Source organism: Aspergillus affinis, assembly GCF_023601865.1.
Source record: "Aspergillus affinis strain CMG 70 chromosome Unknown NODE_52_length_214890_cov_85_929348, whole genome shotgun sequence".
Taxonomy (NCBI): domain Eukaryota; kingdom Fungi; phylum Ascomycota; class Eurotiomycetes; order Eurotiales; family Aspergillaceae; genus Aspergillus; species Aspergillus affinis.
Window position 1 is genome coordinate 177,827 of NW_026515833.1, and position 22,425 is coordinate 200,251.

General features: G+C 52.1%; 8 protein-coding genes across 8 annotated transcripts; 3 read left to right on the top strand and 5 right to left on the bottom strand.

Moving 5' to 3' along the window:
- Positions 1-408: 408 nt before the first annotated feature.
- Positions 409-3,246, bottom strand: KD926_008271 (putative PHD finger domain protein; the record flags this gene model as incomplete). Its single annotated transcript, XM_053100978.1, has 5 exons — positions 409-1,611; positions 1,663-2,511; positions 2,582-2,801; positions 2,868-2,965; positions 3,076-3,246. The coding sequence occupies 5 exons, from the start codon at positions 3,244-3,246 to the stop codon at positions 409-411; spliced, it is 2,541 nt and encodes an 846-aa protein (XP_052955429.1).
- A 1,122-nt stretch (positions 3,247-4,368) lies between these two features.
- Positions 4,369-5,783, bottom strand: KD926_008272 (Rcd1-like cell differentiation family protein; the record flags this gene model as incomplete). Its single annotated transcript, XM_053100979.1, has 4 exons — positions 4,369-4,546; positions 4,611-4,986; positions 5,054-5,209; positions 5,309-5,783. 4 exons carry the CDS (start codon positions 5,781-5,783, stop codon positions 4,369-4,371), a joined length of 1,185 nt encoding a protein of 394 aa, XP_052955430.1.
- A 1,199-nt stretch (positions 5,784-6,982) lies between these two features.
- KD926_008273 (uncharacterized protein) lies at positions 6,983-8,148 on the bottom strand (the record flags this gene model as incomplete). The annotated part of the gene is made up of 2 exons (XM_053100980.1): positions 6,983-7,062; positions 7,134-8,148. The coding sequence occupies 2 exons, from the start codon at positions 8,146-8,148 to the stop codon at positions 6,983-6,985; spliced, it is 1,095 nt and encodes a 364-aa protein (XP_052955431.1).
- Positions 8,149-9,929: 1,781 nt separating this feature from the next.
- Positions 9,930-10,685, bottom strand: KD926_008274 (uncharacterized protein; the record flags this gene model as incomplete). Its single annotated transcript, XM_053100981.1, has 1 exon — positions 9,930-10,685. The coding sequence occupies one exon, from the start codon at positions 10,683-10,685 to the stop codon at positions 9,930-9,932; it is 756 nt and encodes a 251-aa protein (XP_052955432.1).
- Positions 10,686-11,684: 999 nt separating this feature from the next.
- KD926_008275 (putative prefoldin subunit 1) lies at positions 11,685-13,799 on the top strand (the record flags this gene model as incomplete). Its single annotated transcript, XM_053100982.1, has 5 exons — positions 11,685-12,050; positions 12,110-12,548; positions 12,602-12,792; positions 13,382-13,548; positions 13,631-13,799. The coding sequence occupies 5 exons, from the start codon at positions 11,685-11,687 to the stop codon at positions 13,797-13,799; spliced, it is 1,332 nt and encodes a 443-aa protein (XP_052955433.1).
- Positions 13,800-15,632: 1,833 nt separating this feature from the next.
- Positions 15,633-17,262, top strand: KD926_008276 (uncharacterized protein; the record flags this gene model as incomplete). The annotated part of the gene is made up of 3 exons (XM_053100983.1): positions 15,633-16,862; positions 16,927-16,992; positions 17,053-17,262. The coding sequence occupies 3 exons, from the start codon at positions 15,633-15,635 to the stop codon at positions 17,260-17,262; spliced, it is 1,506 nt and encodes a 501-aa protein (XP_052955434.1).
- Positions 17,263-17,841: 579 nt separating this feature from the next.
- KD926_008277 (uncharacterized protein) lies at positions 17,842-19,479 on the top strand (the record flags this gene model as incomplete). Its single annotated transcript, XM_053100985.1, has 3 exons — positions 17,842-17,957; positions 18,071-18,350; positions 18,763-19,479. The coding sequence occupies 3 exons, from the start codon at positions 17,842-17,844 to the stop codon at positions 19,477-19,479; spliced, it is 1,113 nt and encodes a 370-aa protein (XP_052955435.1).
- Positions 19,480-19,678: 199 nt separating this feature from the next.
- On the bottom strand, positions 19,679-21,545 carry KD926_008278 (putative mitochondrial carrier protein; the record flags this gene model as incomplete). The annotated part of the gene is made up of 4 exons (XM_053100986.1): positions 19,679-19,814; positions 19,874-20,139; positions 20,482-21,428; positions 21,494-21,545. The coding sequence occupies 4 exons, from the start codon at positions 21,543-21,545 to the stop codon at positions 19,679-19,681; spliced, it is 1,401 nt and encodes a 466-aa protein (XP_052955436.1).
- Positions 21,546-22,425: the final 880 nt, after the last annotated feature.

Below are 22,425 nucleotides of genomic sequence, written 5' to 3' on the forward strand. Positions count from 1 at the left end.
AAGACATTCCACTGTTGTGGGTAATAAGTAATTTAATAAGAGAGATAGAGAGAGAAAAAGGAAATACGACAACCAAACCCCTATAAGAACAATGGCATGAGGTTAAATTAGACTCATGGTTTGGTGTAATGATGGCGTTCACCGTCATTTGCTGGGGGTGATATTTCCGGTCGTGCTGGATTCGTTGCACAAAATAATGGCAACGTCCCCAAGAAAGGTCCGTGTTTGATTCCCCACACACTAAGAACGTACGTCGCCCCGATTGTTCATGGTGGTAATTGTTCGCAAGGATATGTCCAAGGCTCCTTGCTAGTCTCGAAGAAGGTTGATGTCTAGTTGTTCGGATAGTGTACATGCAACGCCGGAGCGGTCGTCGTTCTAGGACCCACTCCCATAACCACGCGTGGATCACGACTGCCCATTCGTCGCATCACGCTGAGCATCCGGTCGGGGCGCCATGGCCGACGGTCCGAGAGGAGGGATTCGATTGAGGGACGGGGACGACATCGCAGAGTGTTGTCCATTGGACACAGCCTGTGGCTGATTGTGGAACATCAGCGCGTTCTCCCGTTGTCGACGTTCTTCCTGCTCTGGTGTCATGCACTTGACCGGCGCCGGGATGGGGGCATCCGGCGAACTCCGTCCCATCAACTTGGGACTCGGTTCAAGTTTCTGGATAGGAGGCAAGACAGGTGCTCCCGCGATGCTGCCCGAGGTCATAGGCCGAGGAGACTGCTTGGTCGGGCTGATCCCCGAAAACGGCACGCCGTGTGAGCTTTGCGGAGGAGAGGACTGGCTCCCAGGGGTAGCCAAGAGAGATGGATGCCCATTGTGAAGCGACGAGAAAGATGCATAGTTGCCGCTGCCTGGCCGGGCAACTTGTTGCGGCCGGTAGGGTGTCCACGGAGCTGGACTCTCTGTCGAGGCGGCCGAAGGTGGGAATCCTGCGAGAGGACCGACGTCACGATTACCCTGGGTCGGGGACATCGATGGACGATTCTGGATGGGCGAGGCCATATTCTGACTGTGAACAGAATGGGATGACGAGGGCCGTTGGGAGAGCGAGCCGCCGTTCGGAGGTCCATCATTGGGCGGAAGATGAGCGGTTTGCTGGATTGACGGAAGTTTGGGCAGTTGATTCCTCGATGGCGTGTGTCTATTGGCACCCTTGGTCGGCGAGAACGGGCCTCGAGGGGAACCGAGCGAGGCTATATGGGCAGACTGAGGCCGCCGTTCGGGCGAAAGAGGGAACGGGACAGACTGTGTCGCATGCTGCGGTGGCAGAGACGGTTGCATTGAAGGTGGTTTCGATGGAGACGTATTTGAGGCCTTCGAGGGAGAGCGATGAGCCTCAGGTTGATACGGTACAAAAGTATGCGCAATGGGTTTGGGATGAGTCTTCTCGACATCGGTCGCTGATGGCGGAGAGGAGCCAACTCGGAACTTCAACGGTGGGAGCTTGGGCTTCTTCGCTTCCTCTTCTCGCCGCTTGCAGTCGAGACAGACAAAATGAAAATCCTCGCGCTCTGCTTCATCCTGCCCGATCCCAAGGCATTTGCTGTGCTGCCACACGCTGCACTTCTCGCAGGCGACGCTATGGGAGCCATCGTCCTATTAAACGTTAGTCTCTCATCTTTCTGTTCAACCTGGGAATTCCTTTACCAGGTTTTCTCCATGCACGCCGCAGCCGGAGCAATCAAAGATCCACTCGTCTTCCTGAGAGAGCCCTTCTAGATTCTTGCGCTGCTTTTCCAACTCCGCCTTCAACTGCCTTTCAGAGACCCGACTTTCGCCGCGTTCTAGTTTCTGCTGCTCCTCCTCTATCCTCTGCAATTCGGTCTCATGTAACAGGCGCTTCTTTTCCCGTTCCTTAATGCGCTCTTCACGGGTCTGCATTCGTGATCGTCGCTCCTCTTCGATCTTTGGTTTATTCTCTTCGGCCTTGCGGGCTGCAACGGCATCTGCTTCCTTCTTGCGTGCTGCTTCCTCCGCTTCACGGTCGTGTCGCTCTTTCTCGGCCTTTCCAGCAATACGGCTCGAGCGCTTAGCGCCGGCCAGCAGTTGCAGGTTGAAAAGCTCCTTTTCGCGCTTGACCTTCTGTCGTTGTTGTGACTCTTCTTCCTTCTCGATCACCGGCATGACATCCTCTTCAATGCGGCCTCTCAGGATTTTCTCATCGGCATCCTTCGTCTTCTGAATGGAAGCCAAAAACTGCTGGTAGTCCGAAAGGGTGATTGCAACGCACTCCCACTGCATCTCTGCAAATGGATCCCGAAAAGCGTCACCGTCCGCGGTGTTCTTATTGTCCTCGTCCGAAGAATCGTTGTCGAAGGCTACCCCCGAGACCTTTCTCCGCTTCGACGCCCTCATGGCTCGGGCACTCTTCCGCTTGGTCTTTGCTTTGGCCGGTTTGGGGGGAGGGAGGGGAGGGTCGGTGCGACGGTAGAGTCTATTATCGTCTAGAATGTAGTAGTAGCGACCGTCACGATCGTACCCTACTTCTTCGATTCGCTGGAAGGGAAATGTTCAGTAATGAACGGAGCCTAACGACGTAGGCCGTGGTGGGGAAGGGGAAGCTCACCCATTGCGTCTGGTCAAGTTCCCTTTGTTCGGGCATCTTGTCGCGAAGGCGATCGGGGTTCCAGAAAGTCCACACGGACAGCTGGTGGAGCACGCGAAGTTTCAAGAAGACATCGAATTCGGAGAATTTGTTCGGGACCTCGTCGTGGCCGAAGGGGTTAGGGATATGAGGGGCTTTGGCATTGTACTGGCGTCGCGTGTACTCGTCGAAATTATCAAATCTAAGATCAAACCCATCTTGGTCAGCTTTGCGCGATTAAGAAGAGTCCAGGGAAACGTTCACGTACGTTAGGCCGCGATGTGACGAGACCCATTTGAGTAGACACAGCCCAATTTCCAGCAGCTTTTCTGACGATTCGGGTTTCAGGCATTCGGTCTCTAGGTCCTGGTGCGGAGGCAACGTTAGTATCAAGAGACAGAATTTACCATGCGCGACGCCATGGCGAGCTGGTTTGCGCATTCGGCTCGTAGGCCGAGCGGCGAAGGGGCACGTACATCGATCCCGAAATCCTCATCAATCTTCATAAGTTTTCCGAAGATGGCGATGTATTGCATAAGATTGGCAAACTCCCAGCAACTCCGAAGGCGATCAAGTATATTAGATTCCTCCGGGGGCTGCTGGGGGGCAGCGTCCGCCTCGGAACGGGTGCGCTTTCGCGAGACCATAGAGACGGTTCGAGACCATTAAAAGACGCCGCAGCGCAGGACCGAATGCCGAAAAAAACCGCCGAATGTTCAGCGTCGGAAGGGGGGTGTGCGCAAAAAAACCGATAAGTATGACGCGGGTGAATATGCGCAGGAAAGAGGTGATCAACAAATAGGGTAAATTAGGAGGAGGTATGGGAAGGACAAGCGGCGCTGGTGGACAGGATGGCAAGGCGTGTCGGCGAGAGAGGGAGATGAGCTCAGAGTCCCGAGAGACGCGTCGGGCCCGTCAGGTGATGTTAGCGAGCCGACTGGGCGCCCGATAAGGTCGACCGTCTCGACGTGGCCCTTCGCTTTAGTCTTACTAAGTCAAGAGTCAAGATGGGAACATTTAAAACTGCGTCTCTGATTGATTCTTGTTCTTTTAAAAAACAGTAATTGACATTCGTAACAGATGCATCGGCAAAAGAATAAAGCAATATCCATAGACTGACTGTTCCGTTGCCACCCGACAAACCCGAAGTACTAGGAAAAGGTATGTGAAGCCCAACGCATGCAAAAACAAAAACCTAGATCTTGGTATCTCTCGCTCAAAGAGGGTCTATCTCATCAGATGGGGGAGGGGGAAAGAGATCAGAAAGGACAAGGGAAATGCACAGAAACACATGCGCCATCCATATCCACGCCACCGCACCGCCTTATACCACATTATGACCGAAATTGGGAGAGAGAACAAAAGGGGAAATGACATGACGACCCTGCCGGAAGAAGGGAGAAAGATGAAAGATAAACGTAATGATAAAAAGGCAAACATGACGAAGAGCAAAGCAAGCAAGCAGAAGAAAAAACAAAGGATAGGGTGAGCATGCGAAAAGGAAAAGAATAGGGAGGAAAAAGGAAGAGAGAAAAAAAAAACCTTTAATACATGATGGTCACAAAGATTCCCCCATTGTTCACCTGCCCTCTCTGTTCTTTTTCTTGTTCTTTTTTCGTTGGAAAGATTTTTCTTTTTTGTTGCCAGTTCACACACAATTTGCGCCTGAAGACCCATTTTCGCCTAAGACCGTCCCATGCATATCGTAAGGTTGTCAAATATACCAAGCAAAATCAACAAAAAAGGTAAGGAGATGCATTTTCGACTTTTTACAAAGCAACGCCGGGAGCGCCATCGGAGACGTTATCGGAGAGGTTGATGAGGAGCTGCGCGAGACAACGTTTCGTGGCGGCGTCGTCGCGGAGAACGGAAGAGAAGGTGGCGTCCCGCAGGGGTTCGGGGAGACACTGTCGCAAAGCTTCCCGCGCTCGGCTATTGTCACTGAGGCTGTATAATCGTTAGCAATGCCGATCGAGGCAATTTTGAAAAGAAAGAATAAGAGAGTCCATACCGAAGAAAGCAGCGCACAACGTGCTTGAGCAACCTGACGGTTTGCTGCTCCACCAACTGAGTGACCATGTTGCTCAAAACGGTCCCCACGGCGTAAAATCTCTCGTATGTGGCGCAAATATAAGCCAGACCAATATCATCCAACAGGATCTTTTGTACAATGAAAATCGCCACCGTTTTGCTCAGCTCCGAGCCCGTCTCCATGATGCGAAGGCAGAGCGGAATGATCTCGGTGGTGAGGAGGAAGTTGATGACATCCGAGGAGTCGTTCTTGACTAAGGCACCGATCACGCCCAAGGAGGTGAGTCGCAGGTATTCGAACGGACGAGATTTAGAGGTGGTATTAAGGAATGGATAGAGGAAAAGTGGGATATGTGCTGATTGGGAAGAAAGATTCGTCAGCTATGTCACAGCGCGTAGTGCAAGTTGAATCCGGCGACATACCATTCAAGAACAGAGTGCGAGTCTCATTATGAGAGGCAACGCATTGTAAAAGCGCCAGCGCGTTGCAGACTCGATTTGAAGCCGCCGCCGTCAACTGGGAGGGGTTCAGAAGGGGGTATACGGAGATAATCTCTTGAAGGAGAGCAGTCATGACACCTGTTAAAGCAACGCAAGTTAGCCAATCGCGTACTCTCAACGACTATCTTCAGGGAACGAGGATCTCGATAGCGTCGCCGCGAGGGTGGTGACCCATACCGAATGAATGCCAAATGACCAACGCCAACTCAGGCACCTGCTCTCTCTTCTTGCTGAGCTCCATGAGAGCTGCCTCTCTGCGGTTCGGGTCCAGGAGCTCGGCCACCCAGATGAAGACCTTGCGGTTCTCATCGCTGATCCCGCCATCCATCACCGACACCGCGCCCGGCATAGAAGCATCCCCACCTATCGCGCCGGCACCGGCGCCCTGTGCTGGATTCGCACCACTGGGGTTAGAAGCCATGGCAATGCGGTTGTAATGTTGTTGTTGAGCGGCAGCCGCGGCAGCCGCTGCAGCCTGAACTTGGGCATGCTGTTGGGCCACTATGGAATGTTGCTGGGCCTGGTGGGGATGGTGCTGGGCTTGGTGATGTTGCTGCTGCTGTTGCTGTTGCTGTTGCTGCAGCCAGGACGGATCAGCCTGGGGGTACTGATGCTGATGGGAGAAGACGTGAGAGGTCTGCGTTTGGAGCATGACGGGCGGGCGAAGGACGGATCGTGGACTCGTAATCCTCAGGAGAGAATGGAGGGTCCCGAGCGACCGGGAGAAGATGAACGAAAAATACGAAGTGGTAGAAGGAAAAGTGCGAGAACTGTCAAGGACACGGTCCCGAGGTCAAGCACATGAATGACGGTGTTGTGGTCCGTGTGTGGGGGGTGGGATTGAGGAATGAATGGAATGAATAATGAATAATGGACGACGAATGTGAAGGAGAGAGAGCGAGACGGCGAGCGAAGTGGAAGTTCCGGGCTACGGGAGGCGGGGAGAGCGTAGTTCCGCATCCACTGCCGCGCTTTTCGCCTCCGACCGATCCTTTCTTTCTCTCTTTCTCTCTTCCCGTTCCTCCCATTCTGGATCAGTCCGCGCCATTGACCTTCTCTCGCGGCTTTCGTCGTGGTCGGTCGTTCTCTCATTCGGAATGGTTCCCGCCGAATCCTTGGAACTCCGCTCCCTGGGCTTCTCCAGGCCTGCCCTGCAGGTCGCACTGGGGGTCGCACGAGATGCTTCGGCAGGTGCATGATTATCAAGATCCAGCATTTTCGCTACTATCTTGCGCTGGTCGCAACAAACCATCGGTGAGCTGGGATGCAGACGATACCCGGGTTGATGTGTTGCTTTCCCTATTCTTGCTTTATTTCATATTATCTCTTCGACTTAAATGTAGTACCTGCATCTCCTTTCTTGTCTCCGGGGTCAATATACTCCGAATCTTGCATCCATCGCCAGATCACCCTCGATAGTAACATCCATTTCAATCGCTAATTGATGTCGGATATGTAGAATGATTTATCATAAAATTCGAATTTATCTCATGTCTCGTTTTTACATCGTTCTGTGTCTTTCAATCGTCCAAATGATTCCCAGAAAAAAAAAAAAAAAAAAAAAAGAAAAGGAGAAGAAAAATGAAAAGGACACGCGCGAAACATTAACAACGGCCCTTAACACATGAAATCATTACTCATTATACACATCAGATTTCGGAAGAGACAAAAAAATCAAAATCAACACGAGGGGCGAAACTTCATAATACATTCATCGTGCAACGTGCCAAACTAGCGCCATTTATGCATATTCTGACCTGGAACCGGCAGAATTTTAAACATCAAAGAAAAAGAGGCTCTCGGGACTCGATATTGTCATTGGTCATTAAGTCATTGATCGAGCCCGTTGCGTCAAAGCTCATGATCGTCGTGAACGTGGTGGGCGTGGGTATGATCGTCGAGAGCGCCGTGTCCGCCTATCCGAACTTTCGCTACCTAAACCGCAGTCAGTTAGTAAGAGTCATCGGAAAAAGGCGTGATGAGGAGAGAAGGCTGCACTTACTTGCGCTGGTGTTGGTGTAATAATCCGAGTACGTGTAGTAGCTGCTTGGATAGGTGTAGTCGCTCTTCTCGTCGTGGTCTCTGCGTCTCTTCAATCCTAGACACAGCGCAATCGCACCGAGGATGATACCGATGCTCGCCATGCTGCTCCATTTCGATTTCTTCTCACCATCCGCGGGGGCCGAGGGCCGGGCTCCGAACCAGGTGCGTCCCTCGGGTCTGCCACCATGCGCATGCGAGTGATGAGAGTACCGATCTTCGACATACGTCGTTTCCTTTCTTCTTCTCCTTCCGATACCCAGACACGCGAACAGAGAATTCAGTGCCCCGCGACAACACAAACAAGCCAACAGCAGCAACAGAAGGAAAGCACCGGCGATTGATCCGATCACGATGCCCGCAATTGCTCCTCCGCTGAGTCCTCCCTCGTCTGGGGCCTTGACCCCTACCATGGCCGCTCCGTCCGTGCCTACGGGGGTCTCGAATGCTTGCGTTGTTGTCGCAGAAGCGGTGGCGGTGACGGTGCTGGCACTGGTGCCTCTCACAGGAGGCAGGGCTGTAGCGGTGGCCCAGATGGAGGAACTGCCCATGATACATTGGTCGTTGGAACAGACATATGCAGCTCCGCAGCAGGTGTTGCCGCAAACCGTCTCGCCAAGGTCGGACTTGCAACTGCCCGAGCCGCCACCCCCGGTTGCTGTTGGTTTCGGGGCTCGCGTTTTCCATGTTGAGGTGAAAGTCGAGGTGTCAGTCTCGGTGACGACCCAGGTGGTCGTGTGGTATTCCCATCCGCCGCCGTCGCTGCCGCCGCCGTCTTCGCAGACCGCTTGGCCATTACTCGTACTGCATGTCTGGCTGCTGGTACAGCAGACCTGACCGTAATAGCCACAAGGGTTTTCGCAGCGCTTTTCCAGGCTGGCCTCGTCGAAATCCACCGGCGATGCCGCAGAGAAATGAAGTTGAGTTGATAAGGTCAATAACGAGATCGCCGATCGGAGTAGTCGGGAAGTATGCATGTCGGATGGCGATAACATGCGACAAAATCCACGAGGTCGACTGGGAAGGTTTCTATTGCGCTTCCCTTAATCCCCGAAGCACCTAGCTCACTCACCACCTGCGACACTTTTATCTGTCGAGGTAGCTCTGATCTAGTCCCTCGACAAGAATTTAGTCGCAAAGCAAGACAAAGCACGGTCTAGTAAACAAACAGTAGATATCTTTGTAATCCAACCAGATAAGATCGATGGAATGCAGAATTGGCATTCGACAGAAACGAAAAGAAAGAACAGCAAGAGAGAAGAATGGCAGAGGAGGAAAGAATGGAGGGGGAGGAGAAGAAAATTGGTGGTGGTGAGCAGCTCCGAGGGGGGAAGCACCGCATGGCCGGCATACAATCAATGCACGATCCTCCCCCAGCCTCCCGTCATACCCAACCTCCCCATTTTCCCGGCCATGGATTTGCATCAACACTCCTCCGTTTGGATTTTCTAAAATTAAGGATGATTTAGATTGACAAGACCATTGTGGGCCCGTTCTTCCCAGCCTCTTCTTTTTGTCTGTTCTTTCCCCTCGAACTGAGCTCTCAGAGACAATCCGGATGGACAGTACATACCCCGGTGTACCGTCCCATCCCGCCTTGATTGCTTACACCTGAACTAACCCCTCCTTCCCTGACTCTGACTACTTCCATCTAAAACTCAATTCAGTTAACCCACTGCGGACGAGGATTCCTTCCTCCCCGCTTCTCTCTCTCTCCCTGTCTTCTCGATCCCGTCTTCGAAACATGTCGTCGACACGGCAGACCCAAAACCCCGTTAGTCCAAGAATCGAGACCCAACTGAGCCACAATCACGACCCAATTATCCCGCATGATCGGAGTCTACGGAGTAGTGTCGGTGTATCCAGAACTATCTGTACTCCGTATAGTATCTTACTCTAGGCTCTAGTCCCTGAAACCAAAACCTAATCGCCCAACCTGATTTGGCCGGATCAACTACGGAAGTGACTCTGAGCGGCCACTTAGGTACCTATGTACTTACCTACCTACTGTACTGATGACTTCACCTGCCTGACGTGGTCGGCTTACCTATCATGACTGCCCAGTCTCGGTCAGAAGTCTGACTTGGCATTGGGCCATGGCATTGGTCCTTTCGCCTCCCCTTGGTGGGGTTCAGTGTCTTCACTGGCCGGAGGGATGTAGGAACGGCCACCTAAAATTACCTTATGTAGGAAGATAGATACTGGAACCGGTTAGTTGCACGCACCTGGGGTGTGGTATGGTTGGTCTGGGCTTCCAATCGGGCGTTGTTGGTTTCAGGGCCCGAGTTGAGTGCGGTGTGTGCGTTAATCCATTTGATTGTTGCCACTGGACTGGACTGGACTGGACTAGATTGCACTGACGAGGCGATGTGATTATGCGGTGTGCTGACTGCAGGTTAGATACGTGAACGAGGAGCGGGTGCCCCGGAGTGACCTATTACCACGTCGTATCCGACTCGTGATGATTTATTGTAAGAAACATTTGGTTATTCATCTGCTAATTCTCCTATGTACAAATTTTAATAAACATAACCGTATTGATAGATTTACAGTCTTTCCATAGACCTCGAAACATAGCATCATCATCGTTCAGTAACCCATTATCCATAAGCAAGGTTCAAGGCACAAATGTACACCCAAGAATAGCAGAGTGAAACATGCGCCTCAGAAACGTAGGGGAAGAAAGAAAAAAATCAAGAACAAATAGGAGTATCCCCACATCTTATATTCACTTTGAAAAGAAAAGAGCGCTCAGGTCTCACACGAGCATTCCGGCCGCTCCAATGATCACGCCGAAGACGAGATCCTGCAGACTGGTGGTCCGCCCTGAACTGCCTCGGCTTTCATCATCGGTCTGAGTATGATACGTCCCGCAGTATCCCAGGTTGAGCCCATGGCAGGCTTCTTGACTCAAGCTGGAACAGGTCGAGACTGCAGACGGCTTTGAGCCACCCTCGCGAGTGACTCCGCCGCCGTCGCCACCCACTGTGACGGCGTAGCCCCCGCCCAGCGATGTCAGACATCGCGTATAGTCGTCTTCGCACCTGGAATAGTAGGACGAACACACGCCGGCGTTCGAGAACGAGGTAGGGACGTAGATGAAAGGATAAGCGCCGGGCAACGTTGAGCCGGTGATCGTAGCGTCGTTCGGAGCGGTCGTCTGGGTCGCCGTTGCGGTTTTGGGGAATCGGAAGCTCGTGCTGGACGCTCCGGCACCCGTAGACCCTCCTGTTAGACTCCCCGTGCAGCTTGCTCCGGTCGGACAGCAGGCGATGTTGTCGGCTTCGTCACGAGCACACTTGGAGCCCTGCCTGCAACAGATGTCGTCTTTATCCATGTTGGAGCAGGCATTGTACCCGGCCGGACAGTCGCCATCTCGCTTCAATAACCGCCGGAGGATGTCATATGCTCCTTGTCCGGACTCTGGCGTCTCCGGAGGAGAAAAGGGGAGGGTTTCTATCGATAAAACGGTCGAGGCGAGGAATGTGGCCGAGATCCACCCAGATAACTTCATCCTTAGCGGCCTGGGGCTATCGTCTGCCCGCCACGTTGTATATCAAGATACCAATATCGACCAGCGGATCGGGGTCTCGATCAAATAACTCGGTCGAGCGTCGAATGCGTGGTACGTCTCGAGCGTTGGACCAAATGCGACAGGAGATCGGGGTTGATCAACAAACTACTCAAAATGGCAAATGTAAGTAAGTATAAGCGGGCGGGCGATCGCCAAAAGGCAAGGAACGAGATCAACGAGGAATACTCACTGGGCGCTAGAATCGACACTTCCAAGAGGGCACTGACGATAGATTTCTTCGGAAAGAATCCAGACCGGAACAGGTGGATGATGTAGTTACGCACCGGTGCTGTGCTGCCAGCGCAATCTCCACCGGGATCCCTGCCACAGCAACGGAGCGTCGCCCGTGGTGGACCGCCATGCCCAACCACCCGCCCGTTTCTTAACTCTCACGCTTCCTGTAAATGAGTCCATCGGACTCCGTGGACGGGTGAATTTTTCTTTTTCTTTTTCTTTTTTCTTTCTTTTCGGTTTCTATATTTATTCCATCACCGAACGTAAGTAATACGTCAGTCCGGTGAACCGCAAAGAATCTGCTCTGTCCTGATGAGAGGCACCTAGTATGGATACTCCATACTGACACTGAGCCATTGAAGGCCTAGACAGAATTCAAATATGGGGCTAATTAGGGGTCCGATATCTTTTTGGCCGGTATACCGTCTGACGAAGTATCGGGCATCTGTACTCCCAGTCCAATCCAATGATTGAGTTTCCGTTCTCCGTCCATCACGGTTGCAACATGTGACCGAGGGGTCACGGTACTACGTGCTTACCTTCTCCCTGGAGGATCATTCCCGGTCGCTGTTTGCGATTTCATTTCGTCGCGACATTCATCAAGCCTGAGTAATACCAAGGCTTTGATTCTACAGCATCTAGTCTTGCACGTTTAAATGCCCTCGACGAGTTTCGCCCGTGATACAGGCCTCTTCCCAGGGTAACATGTCTTCGATCGATGCCTTTATTCCGATGAGGATCCCCAGAGTGGATTTCTCTTCGTGGAACGACCACCATGACAAACCTAGCCGGCTGCGAGTGGCACAGGAATTGGTCGAAGCTTGCCAAAGAGTCGGTTTCGTCTACATAGTAAACCATTCTCTGCCGGAATCGGTCCTGGACGAGGCATTCTCATGGGCCAAACGTCTCTTCGATCTGCCCGAGGAGGTGAAAATGAAAGCCCCTCATCCAGAAGGCTGGGCTGTTCATCGAGGGTACTCGCCTCCGGGGTTCGAAAAGGTCTCGCAGAACCTTAGCACCGGAGATGATGAGGAAATAAAGCGGAAGATGAGGGAGATCCCAGATGCCAAGGTAGGTGATGGCGTGGTAATGAATGAAGGGTTTCCTTCGGTATAATAATGAAACTCCAGGAGGTCTATGATATCGGCAGTGATGAGAACGCCGATCAGCCCAACCAGTGGATTCCTGACGAGCTGTTTCCCGGCTTCCGAGCCTTCATGAACAAGTTCTATTGGGAGTGTAATAAAGTCGGCGACAGCATACTCCGCGCCTTAGCCGTAGGCTTGGATTTGGACGACGAGTCCTATTTGGCTAAGCAGCACTCAGGGCATGAAAATCAGATTCGATTGCTTCATTATATGCCCATCCCCGCCGAAGAATTGGAGAAAGAGCGTGTCACTCGCTGCGGAGCACACACCGATTGGAGCTCGATTACGATGCTATTCCAAGATGATTGTGGAGGGTTAGAGGTGGAAGACATCTCTCGACCGGGGACATTCGTTCCCGTGGAACCTGTAAAAAACGCGATTGTCATGAATGTTGGGGATCTACTTCAGAGATGGAGTAATGGTAAAACCCGGTTGCTGTTTCTGAGAGAACTGGCCATGACCTAACCTTATTAGATCGACTTCGTTCGACAAATCACCGAGTCCGGCTTCCACCACTTGCTGATCGATTCGAGGGCCCCGATCGAATGACACGCGACAGGTACTCTATCCCATATTTTATGACGACCGATCGCGAGACCGTAATTGAATGCATACCGTCTTGTACGGACGACAATGAGCCCCCGAAGTACGATCCCATCAAGCAAGTAGATTACACCAGGATGCGAGCATCTATGATGTATGAACAGTGATATTTCCGTCCATTGGGCCAAAGTGGCATGGGAAATGTGATGATAATCTGGCTTTAGTTTCAAAATTAATATACTCGTAACCAATAACCACAGCAAATAATAAATGACTTACTCTGTAGAGCATACAGATAGTAATACAAATGCCGAGACAGGTAACCCTAAGCCCTACTTCCATGTCCGTATCGGGTAGTCAGCCTCCGCGGACATCAGAGCCTACCAAGCTAAGTCGCCGATAAGTTGTTCATCCAGCTTCCTATCAGCATACCCTTTTCGAGCATCCACCCCCACGCGCAGATACCCTCTACTACACTGGCAAAGCTCAATTTCCAGTCTCCGAAAGTCCTCGAACGCGTTGAGAACCAGCGCTTCCCGAAACAAACTACTGCAAACCAGCCCCTCGCTGACCCCTCATCACCCCCCATCTACGCGCCAACATGTCCATCCCCAACGAAGCTTTGCAGAAGGTGAACTCCCCCGCCCCGGTTCAATATAGCAGCGTCTATTACAGATTTGTCCACAGCATGCTAACTTCCCTGATGAACAGCTCCTCCAAGAGCTCGAGACCCGCATCGTCGCCTCCCAACAGCAGATCGGCATCACCAAGGCGCAAATCACAACCAAACAGAGAGACATTCGTATGCTGGAGTTGACGTCAAAGGAGATTAGTTCGCTGCCGAAGGAGACCCCCGTGTATGAGGGAGTGGGCAAGATGTGAGTTGGGCTTCCCCCCAGCGGCAACAGTGACTTCTCGATGTCTGATTGGGACCGAAATCTAACTCTGACAAATCGTCAGGTTCATGAGCGTCCCGATGAACACAGTCGATAAGCGCCTTTCAACCGAGAGTACGGAATTGAAGTCGGATATCTCGGGCCTGGAAAAGAAACTGTCCTCGCTGGAATTGACGCATAAGAATGGTCGGGAGAACCTCGAGCGGATCTTGAAGTCAGGCGATAGGGCCTGATTAGGTGCTCCGCTGTTGGTCAGTTCTGTTAATTTGCATTCTTTATTCATATCTACGCTTGGAGTTATTGCGGTGATGATTTTTCTTTCTTGGCTCGGCATTGCTGGTAAGGTCGGCGTGCAATATAAGTCTGTTCTGAAAAGGGGCTGGACAAGAAGAAGTGGACGGTCGGGATCTATTCTAGGGGGACCGAAATAGATCGAGGAATGGTTGGCCGAGGCTACTCAACGCCTGTCTGGGTATGGATGGGCATGGGCCATGGAGTAGGTTGAGCGCTTGCTGCGTCGATGACTCCCCGCGGTGAATCTGGCAGGACCAGAGGCGCAGTTCCTATGGGGGCGTCCATTGCGGCCGTTGAGTGGGGACATGGATCCATATTGCAGCCTGCCCTATACTCTACTCCGTACCATCTACTGTGTACGGCGAAATTCGATCTGTATGGCTCAGATCGAACCGAAACCAGGCCCACCAGCTCTCGTAGATAGCACCTCATTTCGATAAAATCATAAAATAGATTAAATTAATCTCCGTGGCGGTACCTGACTCGATCTTCCTTACCTATTTCCCGAACCCAATCGCCATGCAAACCATGAAACACGGCGAGACGCCAGAACCAGCAACAAGGACCCCAAATCGCTGCCTAAGGGGCAGCAAGTCCATGGGTCAGGCAGCGAAGGTGGATATGGTCGTCCGTCATGCAGTCCTGGAGGATGATTTCGCTGCCCAGCCCTTCCCTGTAGGTAGTAGGTATTGTGTAGTAACCGGAACATGCCAGAACCCACCACGGATCTCGAGCCAGAGGGGACAAGAGATGCAGGTCACACCAACCCGTCAGAAGATCTGTCGGCCCTGTTAACGTGATGGCGATCAAGGTTTACTGGGTCTGCGGGATTAACCGCCTGAGTTCCTTGGGTTCACTGCGTTTCCCGCGCAGGGGAAAACCTCCCAACCAACGGACGAGAACAAGAAACAAGAAACGTCGGATATCAGATCAAAGCACTGGACTAGAGCCTCTTAACGTTGAGTTTCGAATAACCGCTGGGGAGAGTCGCAGGAACCGGGGGGTTTCTAGTATGGAGGGCTACTAATAATAGTAGTAGGTTCTACTAAGTAGATACGAAGGTACAGTACCTTGGTAGAGGAACGTAGATAAAGTGACCTACTTCCCCAGCCACCACGAGTCTCCCGTGTGAACTCCGGAGTACTTCCAGAGGACGGGAAAGAGGCAAAAGAGGCGGAAGGAAGCAAGTGCCAGCCCGATGATCAGGCTGATCCAATGATGCCCATCCAAAACGCCTTCGCCCGCCCGTAACAAATCACAGGAATCGCCCTTCCCCCCACTTTCAGCTGAGGCTTTCTAGTCTCTCTCTTCTCGCATCTTTTCTCGTTTCTTCTCTTCTTTCCTTCTCTCTCCTTCTTCCTTCTCTTCATCCCGGGATTCGTCGGATTCGTGCTTTTCCTTCGCCTCCAGACTCCCCTCCTTGCCTCCGTTCCCTGTCCGGGGCGTTTCTTATCCCGGGGACTTCCCAGATTAACGGCCACTAGTTAATTCCTGTCATTATCTGATGTTCCTGCCGGGTCCCATTCCCACCTTACGTCACTGCTTCACCCCGCTTTAATCATTTCCGCCTGAGCCTTTCCATCCCGATCGTCCGCTTTTAAATCGACTCATCCTGCGAACGGAGGCCATCCGAGAAAGAAATCTATATAACGTCCATCAGAACCAAGAAGAAGTAATCTTTTTTGTCTTTTCCTTTTCCCCACAGAAACATCAGTGAAAAAGGAAATCAACAACGAGCGAAAGTTTCCTCCACAAGCAACTCCTATCAGAATATGAGACGCCAATACGCTCCGGTCACCGATTCCGAAACTGAATATTCAGAATCAGACGTCTCCATGGAGATTCCCCGTCAGAGAACGTCTTATCGGAGACGCTCCGTCTCTCGTCATCGTTTCAGCCCCGACCATAGCAACACCTACCTGAGTCCTGTGCTGCAGGACGTGCACGTCCATCGCTCCGCATCGACTGGCGGTCGACGACGCAACGAGCCCGAGCGCGTCAGCCAGCCTCCGGCCGTCATCGTCGACATCAAGAACGATTCCCGCAACAAGAGCTCCAACAGAAACCGGCGACACCAGAACCAACAACACCATCAAGAATTCATCGATCCCTACGAGTCTGAAGACGAGCACGTGCTGCGAAACCACCGTCGCCCCCGTGCCAGCACCAGCGATATCTCGCGAGATGCCTCGCCGCGCTATGAGACCGCCTCGCCACAGCATCATCGTGACTATGACATGCTGATTGATCAGCGCATGCTGGAGAGGAACGACGCCCGACAGGACCTCGAGTTGTTCAGACAGCAGCAGGAGATTGAGCGCCTGGAGCGGGAACTGGGACGCAACCGCGACCCCCACCAAGAAACCCGTCTTCTGAAGGCCGAGGAGGACTGGTATGAGGATGAGATCAGCGATCGACTACGGCGGCTCGAGCGGTTCGAGAAGAAACAGCGCATGGATGAGGAGCAACGGCATGCGGAGCACCGTTATAAACTGCGCAAGTTCGAGGAATCGCAGCGACGAGCAGCAGAGGATGAAGAAGTCCAGGCCAAGCTGCGTTTGGAAAAGTTGAAGGAACTCCAGCGTAAGATCGATGAGGAGGAAGAACGCGAGCGGGTCAAGAAGGAGATCCGGGATGAGGAGGCAAGGTTGTTGATCGAAAAGCAGGAGAAGCAGCGCAAGGAGGCCATGATGAAGGCGGCCGCCGTCGAGGAATGGAAGTTGAACGAGGAACGCCGGATGATTGCCGAGCGTGAGGAGAAGAGACGGCGGGATGAGGAGTTCAGACTTCGATTGAGAATGGAATTTGGATATACGGAGGATGAGATTGACGAGTTCCTCCACAAGAAGAAGCACCCGGAGAAGGAGGAAAAGAAAAAGAAGAACAAAGACAAGGAGAAAGAGAAAGAGAAGGAAAAGGAGAAGGAGAAGGACGAGAGTGATCATGAGCATGAGGGAAAGAAAGAAAAAGAAGTTGACCATCAACGGACCACTTGGATTAAGGTACGACCTACTCCACCACGTCTACCTATCTCCATACCATGTGCCTGACTGACATCGGCTTCAGGTCCATCGCAAGCATCTTCTTCCGGACACTTTGATTGCGTATCGCCTGCCCTGGGACTGGGATGATGTAAGTCGTCCCAAATTAACATTCACCACGAAAACCATGCTAACTGCTCATCAACTACAGCTGGACAGCAACTACATCATCATCAAGCAATGGATCAGCGAAGACTTCCAGGAAGAGCTCTTTGCCCATTCTCGACGATTGCGCGAGGGTAAACTCGTTACCCAGAGCTCAAACACTCTGACGGAGCTGAAGGTCAACGACAAGAAGAAAGACAAGATGTTCCTTGTCCGGAAGAAGAGCCCCAGCCGGCGGGCTTGGATCTTTACATGATCGAACATCGGCAATTGCACGGCACTAAATTGATACCTCGCTATGTTTGTTTTCGGTTTATTTTCGCAGCTCACCTTGACGATTCTGATTTTGGTCTTTCTGAATCTCAACTTGGTTTTTATATACTATTGCTTAGGGTTTTTCTTTCTCCTTCTTTCTTGACATGTCCCAAGATGTGATATGATATGTTGATATTTACTTCCTTGTTATGAGTTGGAATTCTGATAACATAGCTTCATACGATAAACACGATACACACGATAATTTTATGACGAATTTTGGTTTTCAACAGTATCATGGCCTCTTAGGCATCCCATACTCAGTCGGGGAGGATCCACGCACGGAGCTACAAAGATCTGATGGAATGCCCACTAACTTCTTTCGGGATAGTGTACCAGCTCAACCAGTCCTAAAATGGGTCCACAGACCATCAGGACCAGGCATCGATTGGGACCTATGCTGTCTGGTACAACAAACAGGACCCATCGTCAGACACAAATTTAATCCCCTACATTGCCAAAGTCGCAAGACGCCATCAAACCCCTACTCATATTTATTCACTCCGACCGCATATTCATAATGCTTGATCCGGCGGATCTCCCCAACGAGCTCTTCAGCATGGTGCTCGATCTAGCCCTCCGAGACGAGTCGGATAATCAACGCCTCTGCGGTCTCTCCATCCTGAATCGTTGCTGGTATGCGACAGTTTTGGGTCGAATTTACTCGAAATGGACGTTCAATGGAGCTAGGCAACCGTTCATGACGCTCTGGAAATTTCTACGAACAATGCGTCGCAACCCCAACCTAGCAGCATGGTGCGGACATTGAATATCGGCAATTGGGGGTACTTTGACTACGCCTATACTCCTAGTCGGGATAATAAACTCCCTTTGGAGGAATTAGAAATGGTGATACGCGTCATTCACGGTAAAGGCATCGGTTATCTTGAATCCAGTATCCTAGAAGGTCTAGCCAAGCGAGATCGTCGACCTGTGATGGCACTCCTACTAATTTCCTTGCCCAATCTTTCAACATTATTTGCTCACGTGCCACGGTCTGATCCTGTCCTCTGGATGGTGCTTGAACATGTCATCGCTTGTCAGACAAATAAGAGCCTATCGGCATCACTTCGCCATCTCAAGGAGATAAATCTAATTCAAGAAATCCCCGTGTTCCCGCCCTCTACCTGAGCAAGATTCCGACGACGACTCTGAAGATTCGGACGAGGACGGTCGTATCAAGGAACTCAAGGCCCGTCGACATCAAGCTCTTTGTACTTCGATGGTCTTTGGCCCATTTTCCATTTACAGAGCTTGCAGACACTTCGCTTGTACGATGTCGATCCAGATCAATCGAGCGTCTTGCTAGGGCCTAGTGCTGGTCCTTCTACCGTCGAAAATCTTGACCTGGTAGTTTGCTGGGACTTTCCACACAAATTTAGACATCCACGCCATAATTGGACTCCCCAAGACCTTGAAAAATTTCTCACTCTCCCTGCAGTTCGACCTGTGGTTTGATCTCGATGAGCCTTTGGTTCTGAAGGATGAGATTTGGAAAGGTCTTCTTGCGCACAAAACAAACCTTGAAACGATCGACATCGACTTATATGGCCTCGGAACTATATCCGCCTGCTCTGGTCGATTTATTCCCCTACGCGACTTCTCGAGCCTGAAGCATGTCAGCCTTCAATTACAGACATTACTTGACGACGACGACGAAGACTTGCCACCTCCCTACCTCCCAAAAGACACGCTCCCACCCACCCTGGAGTCATTGACCACCTACAGATATAATGACTATGGTTTTCCCCCAGAATTGCCTACGCAGTTACAAGACTTGGTTAGCCCAGACTTCCCCTGTCTGAGAACCATTGTTATGGAGGACATGGGAGGCCTTTATGACCTCGAGACTGAGGATTTCAGAGCTTCCCTCCAAGCCCTTGAACAAAAATGCAACGAAAACGGCGTTGAGTTCCGAATCCAGCACGGTGACCAGCTTCGACATGACGGGATTCGTCAAGACTTGTGGGCGAAGACACTCTACATGAGAGAGGATGGACATCAACGCGCCGACCAGTTCGTCTTGGCCCCAAAAGGTTCCGAGATCATGAAGAGCTCGTTCTCCACCCAACAGAGGAAATATACGATGACGACGACGATGACAATAGTGACGACGAATATGGCCCCTATGGCGGAGAAGGTAGACCAAGAGAAGTGAAAATCCACGCCGTTCCCTTCACAGATCATTCAAGGAAGCCCGCTCGCATGGTTTTCTGGAACCTAGCAGAATACCCACTACCTCCGCTTTTCTCCTATGCGGCTTACTTCACCCATGCCCAGGCTTCCTCTGAGCATGTTGAGATGAAGGGTTTATACGAGCAACTAAGATCCGGCCCGAGCATATCGTCCGGTTCGATCTATATTTCCTTTCCGGCGCCAGCCACCACGACTTCATGTCGCATTACAGCAGCGAAAAAGCCACTCCGGGCAGCTACAAAGAGCAGATGCAGATGTGGAAGACTTGCAACAACCGCACCGAGACCCGTCCGCTTCCTAGCACCACGGGCCAGCTACCCGGCATGGTGTACAAATACCGCGACACGTCGCCCTACCGGGCACTATTGTACATCTGCCCGGAGAAAGACTGGCCGACGGCCAGCGGGCCGTGCAGCGTGTCTTGTTCGACCGGCGCGCGACTTCGAGGGAACACGATCCTGTGCTTCTCGTTACTTGCCAGTTGAGCGATGATAGCCCGGTTGTTGTCGGTGAGGGTGTTAGGAATGTTGTGAGCGGGGAACTGTTTGACATGACTCGTTGGAAACCAAACGCTGTCCTGGAAACCTGGCTGAAGGCTCTTAGCTCTTAGTTGGTTGGTCGACTTGGTAGTTAGTAATATATCTGCGGTTTAAGATGTACGGTGTACAGACAGACGGATACGTACGAATAGGTATCTACATGCAATTCGTATTTTCTTTCTATTGAGAGGAGTGCTGTTATATTAGAACCCAGATAGATCCAGTCATCTGAAGATCCACTTCGACACAGTATGACATGACATGCAACAAACCAAATGTCTATCGATGGCCATTCCAAAGTCTTTTTTCTCTTCTTGAAACGCCACAAATCATAAACTCCAACAAAGGGCGAGCTCAAACAGACATATATAAATACATAGTGCGTTAAAAACAAAAAAAAAAAAAAAAAAAACAGATCATTATACATGGGCCTGGCCCTGACTCTGCGCCGCCCAATGCTTCTCCGCACGGAGAATCAACTCCTCGTAGACCGTCCACGCCAGCGCCGAGCTCAGCGCCTTCCGACCGATGCGGAGCCCCAAACCACCGAACAAACTGCGCACCCCATCCTCATGGACCATCAGGCGCACCGCGCGCATCATATTCCCATACTTCCCAGGCATCAGCTGCAGCCGGGTCTTGACGGCATCGAACGGGTTCGTGATCGTCGTGGCCAAACCAGCAGCCAACGCCCCGGAGACGAAATTAATCGACGAAGACGACGACGACCCGAGCGGCTGGTCGACGCTCCCGTTCCCCTCCCGTGCCGCTGCCACCGACGCAAACCTTCGCTTCAACTGCTCGTAGAACAGAACGTACAGACCCGCGTACGGCGCGTCGCGGGCCGCCGTGGCGCCGAATCCCGAGAACAGGCCGCGAAAGCCCTCGGTGCGGACGATATCGCGCGCGGCGCCGTACAGGCTGCGATAGGCGTAGTAATCCGACTCATAGCGCACCTTGAGCACCGTGACGGGCATCATGACGAAGCCGGCCGCTACCCGCGCGGCGGCGCCGGTGGTGAGGTTCGCCGAGTTGGAGAGTTTGGGGAGCGCGGACGACGAGGCGACGGTTCCGGGGGTCGCGGCGAGAGCACTCGTCGTTGGGGTTTGCGCTAGTCCTTGTCGGAGGGCATTTAGACTGGTAAAGTACAGGGCGGAGCCGAATCCCGTGCGGAGCGCGGAGGGTAAGGTCCCGCGCCATAGGCCGCGGATTGGGTTGGGGGAGGAGAGGATGGCTTTGAGGGTGGGGAGCAGGGCGGCGGTTTGTTGGGACTGTTGGACGCGGGTCTTGAGGAGGTCGGCGGGTTGGAGGAGGATGGAGGAGGTGAGGCCGGAGCAGAGGCCGGCGGCGAAGTGGAAGGTGGTCTTGGATGCTGTGCGAGAGGACTTGGATCAGCAATTGCAATGGGTGGATTGGGGCGGAGGGAGTGAACCATACATGTAGACGTGGTCTTCACTTGCGGCATCTTATATGCCGCATTGTTGGCCATCGCTTGAAACCCCTTCCCCCGGGGATATCGGGGGATTTCAAGAGCGATTGGTATGGCTAATAATGGCTATAGAGACGATCGGTACGGAGGTATGAAAGAAGAGAAAGAGAGGAAGAAAATCAAGCAAAACAGGGCTTAGCCATAGACGGTAAAAGAAAATCCACGGGACAGACCGCTAGATGATCAGCAACGACATGTCAAGCGGTCAAGGTGAAAAACTGGAGACCGGATCAGGCACGCGAGAAGCCGGACGGATTTTCTCCAGAAAAGCAACGGTGAAGTCATTCCGCGGGCTTAGTCATCCAGTCGGACTCCACATCCGAGGTTCCTTCAGATTGACAGGATGCACTTGTACGGAGTTTACTTGACACTCACTCATCTTCCGAATTCCACGAGATTGACAGGCCATAGACTCAAGTGTACCTGGGAAAGATCACTCTTCATACCCTGCGGCGAACCACCTGCCAGCTGCCTGCATAACACTGCATCAGGAATGCCTGCGTGCAATCCAATGGGTGGCGGGCACTACTAAGAATACTCCGTAAATCGACGTCACCGTCCAGAAGGAAAGTTCGCGTTAGTAATACGCCTGGCCATTCAGGCAGTCTTGCCTTTCTTTCTCTTCCTCTCTTCCCCTCTCTCTTTCTTTCTTGTCTATCATGCCCGCACTGCCGTGATCCTCTTCTTTTTTCCTCTCTCTTTCTACCTCCCCCCCTCCACTACCCCCTCCGTCCCGCGGTGTGCCGGTGACCGGTGTCTCCAATGCCTGACTGGTCTTTCCCATATCCGCCTGCGAAGGCTGGATACTGGAGTCCCGTCACCTCTACTCTAAACTGGTGCGAAGAGGTGTGTATATTCGCGCAGTTTCACTCTTAGATGC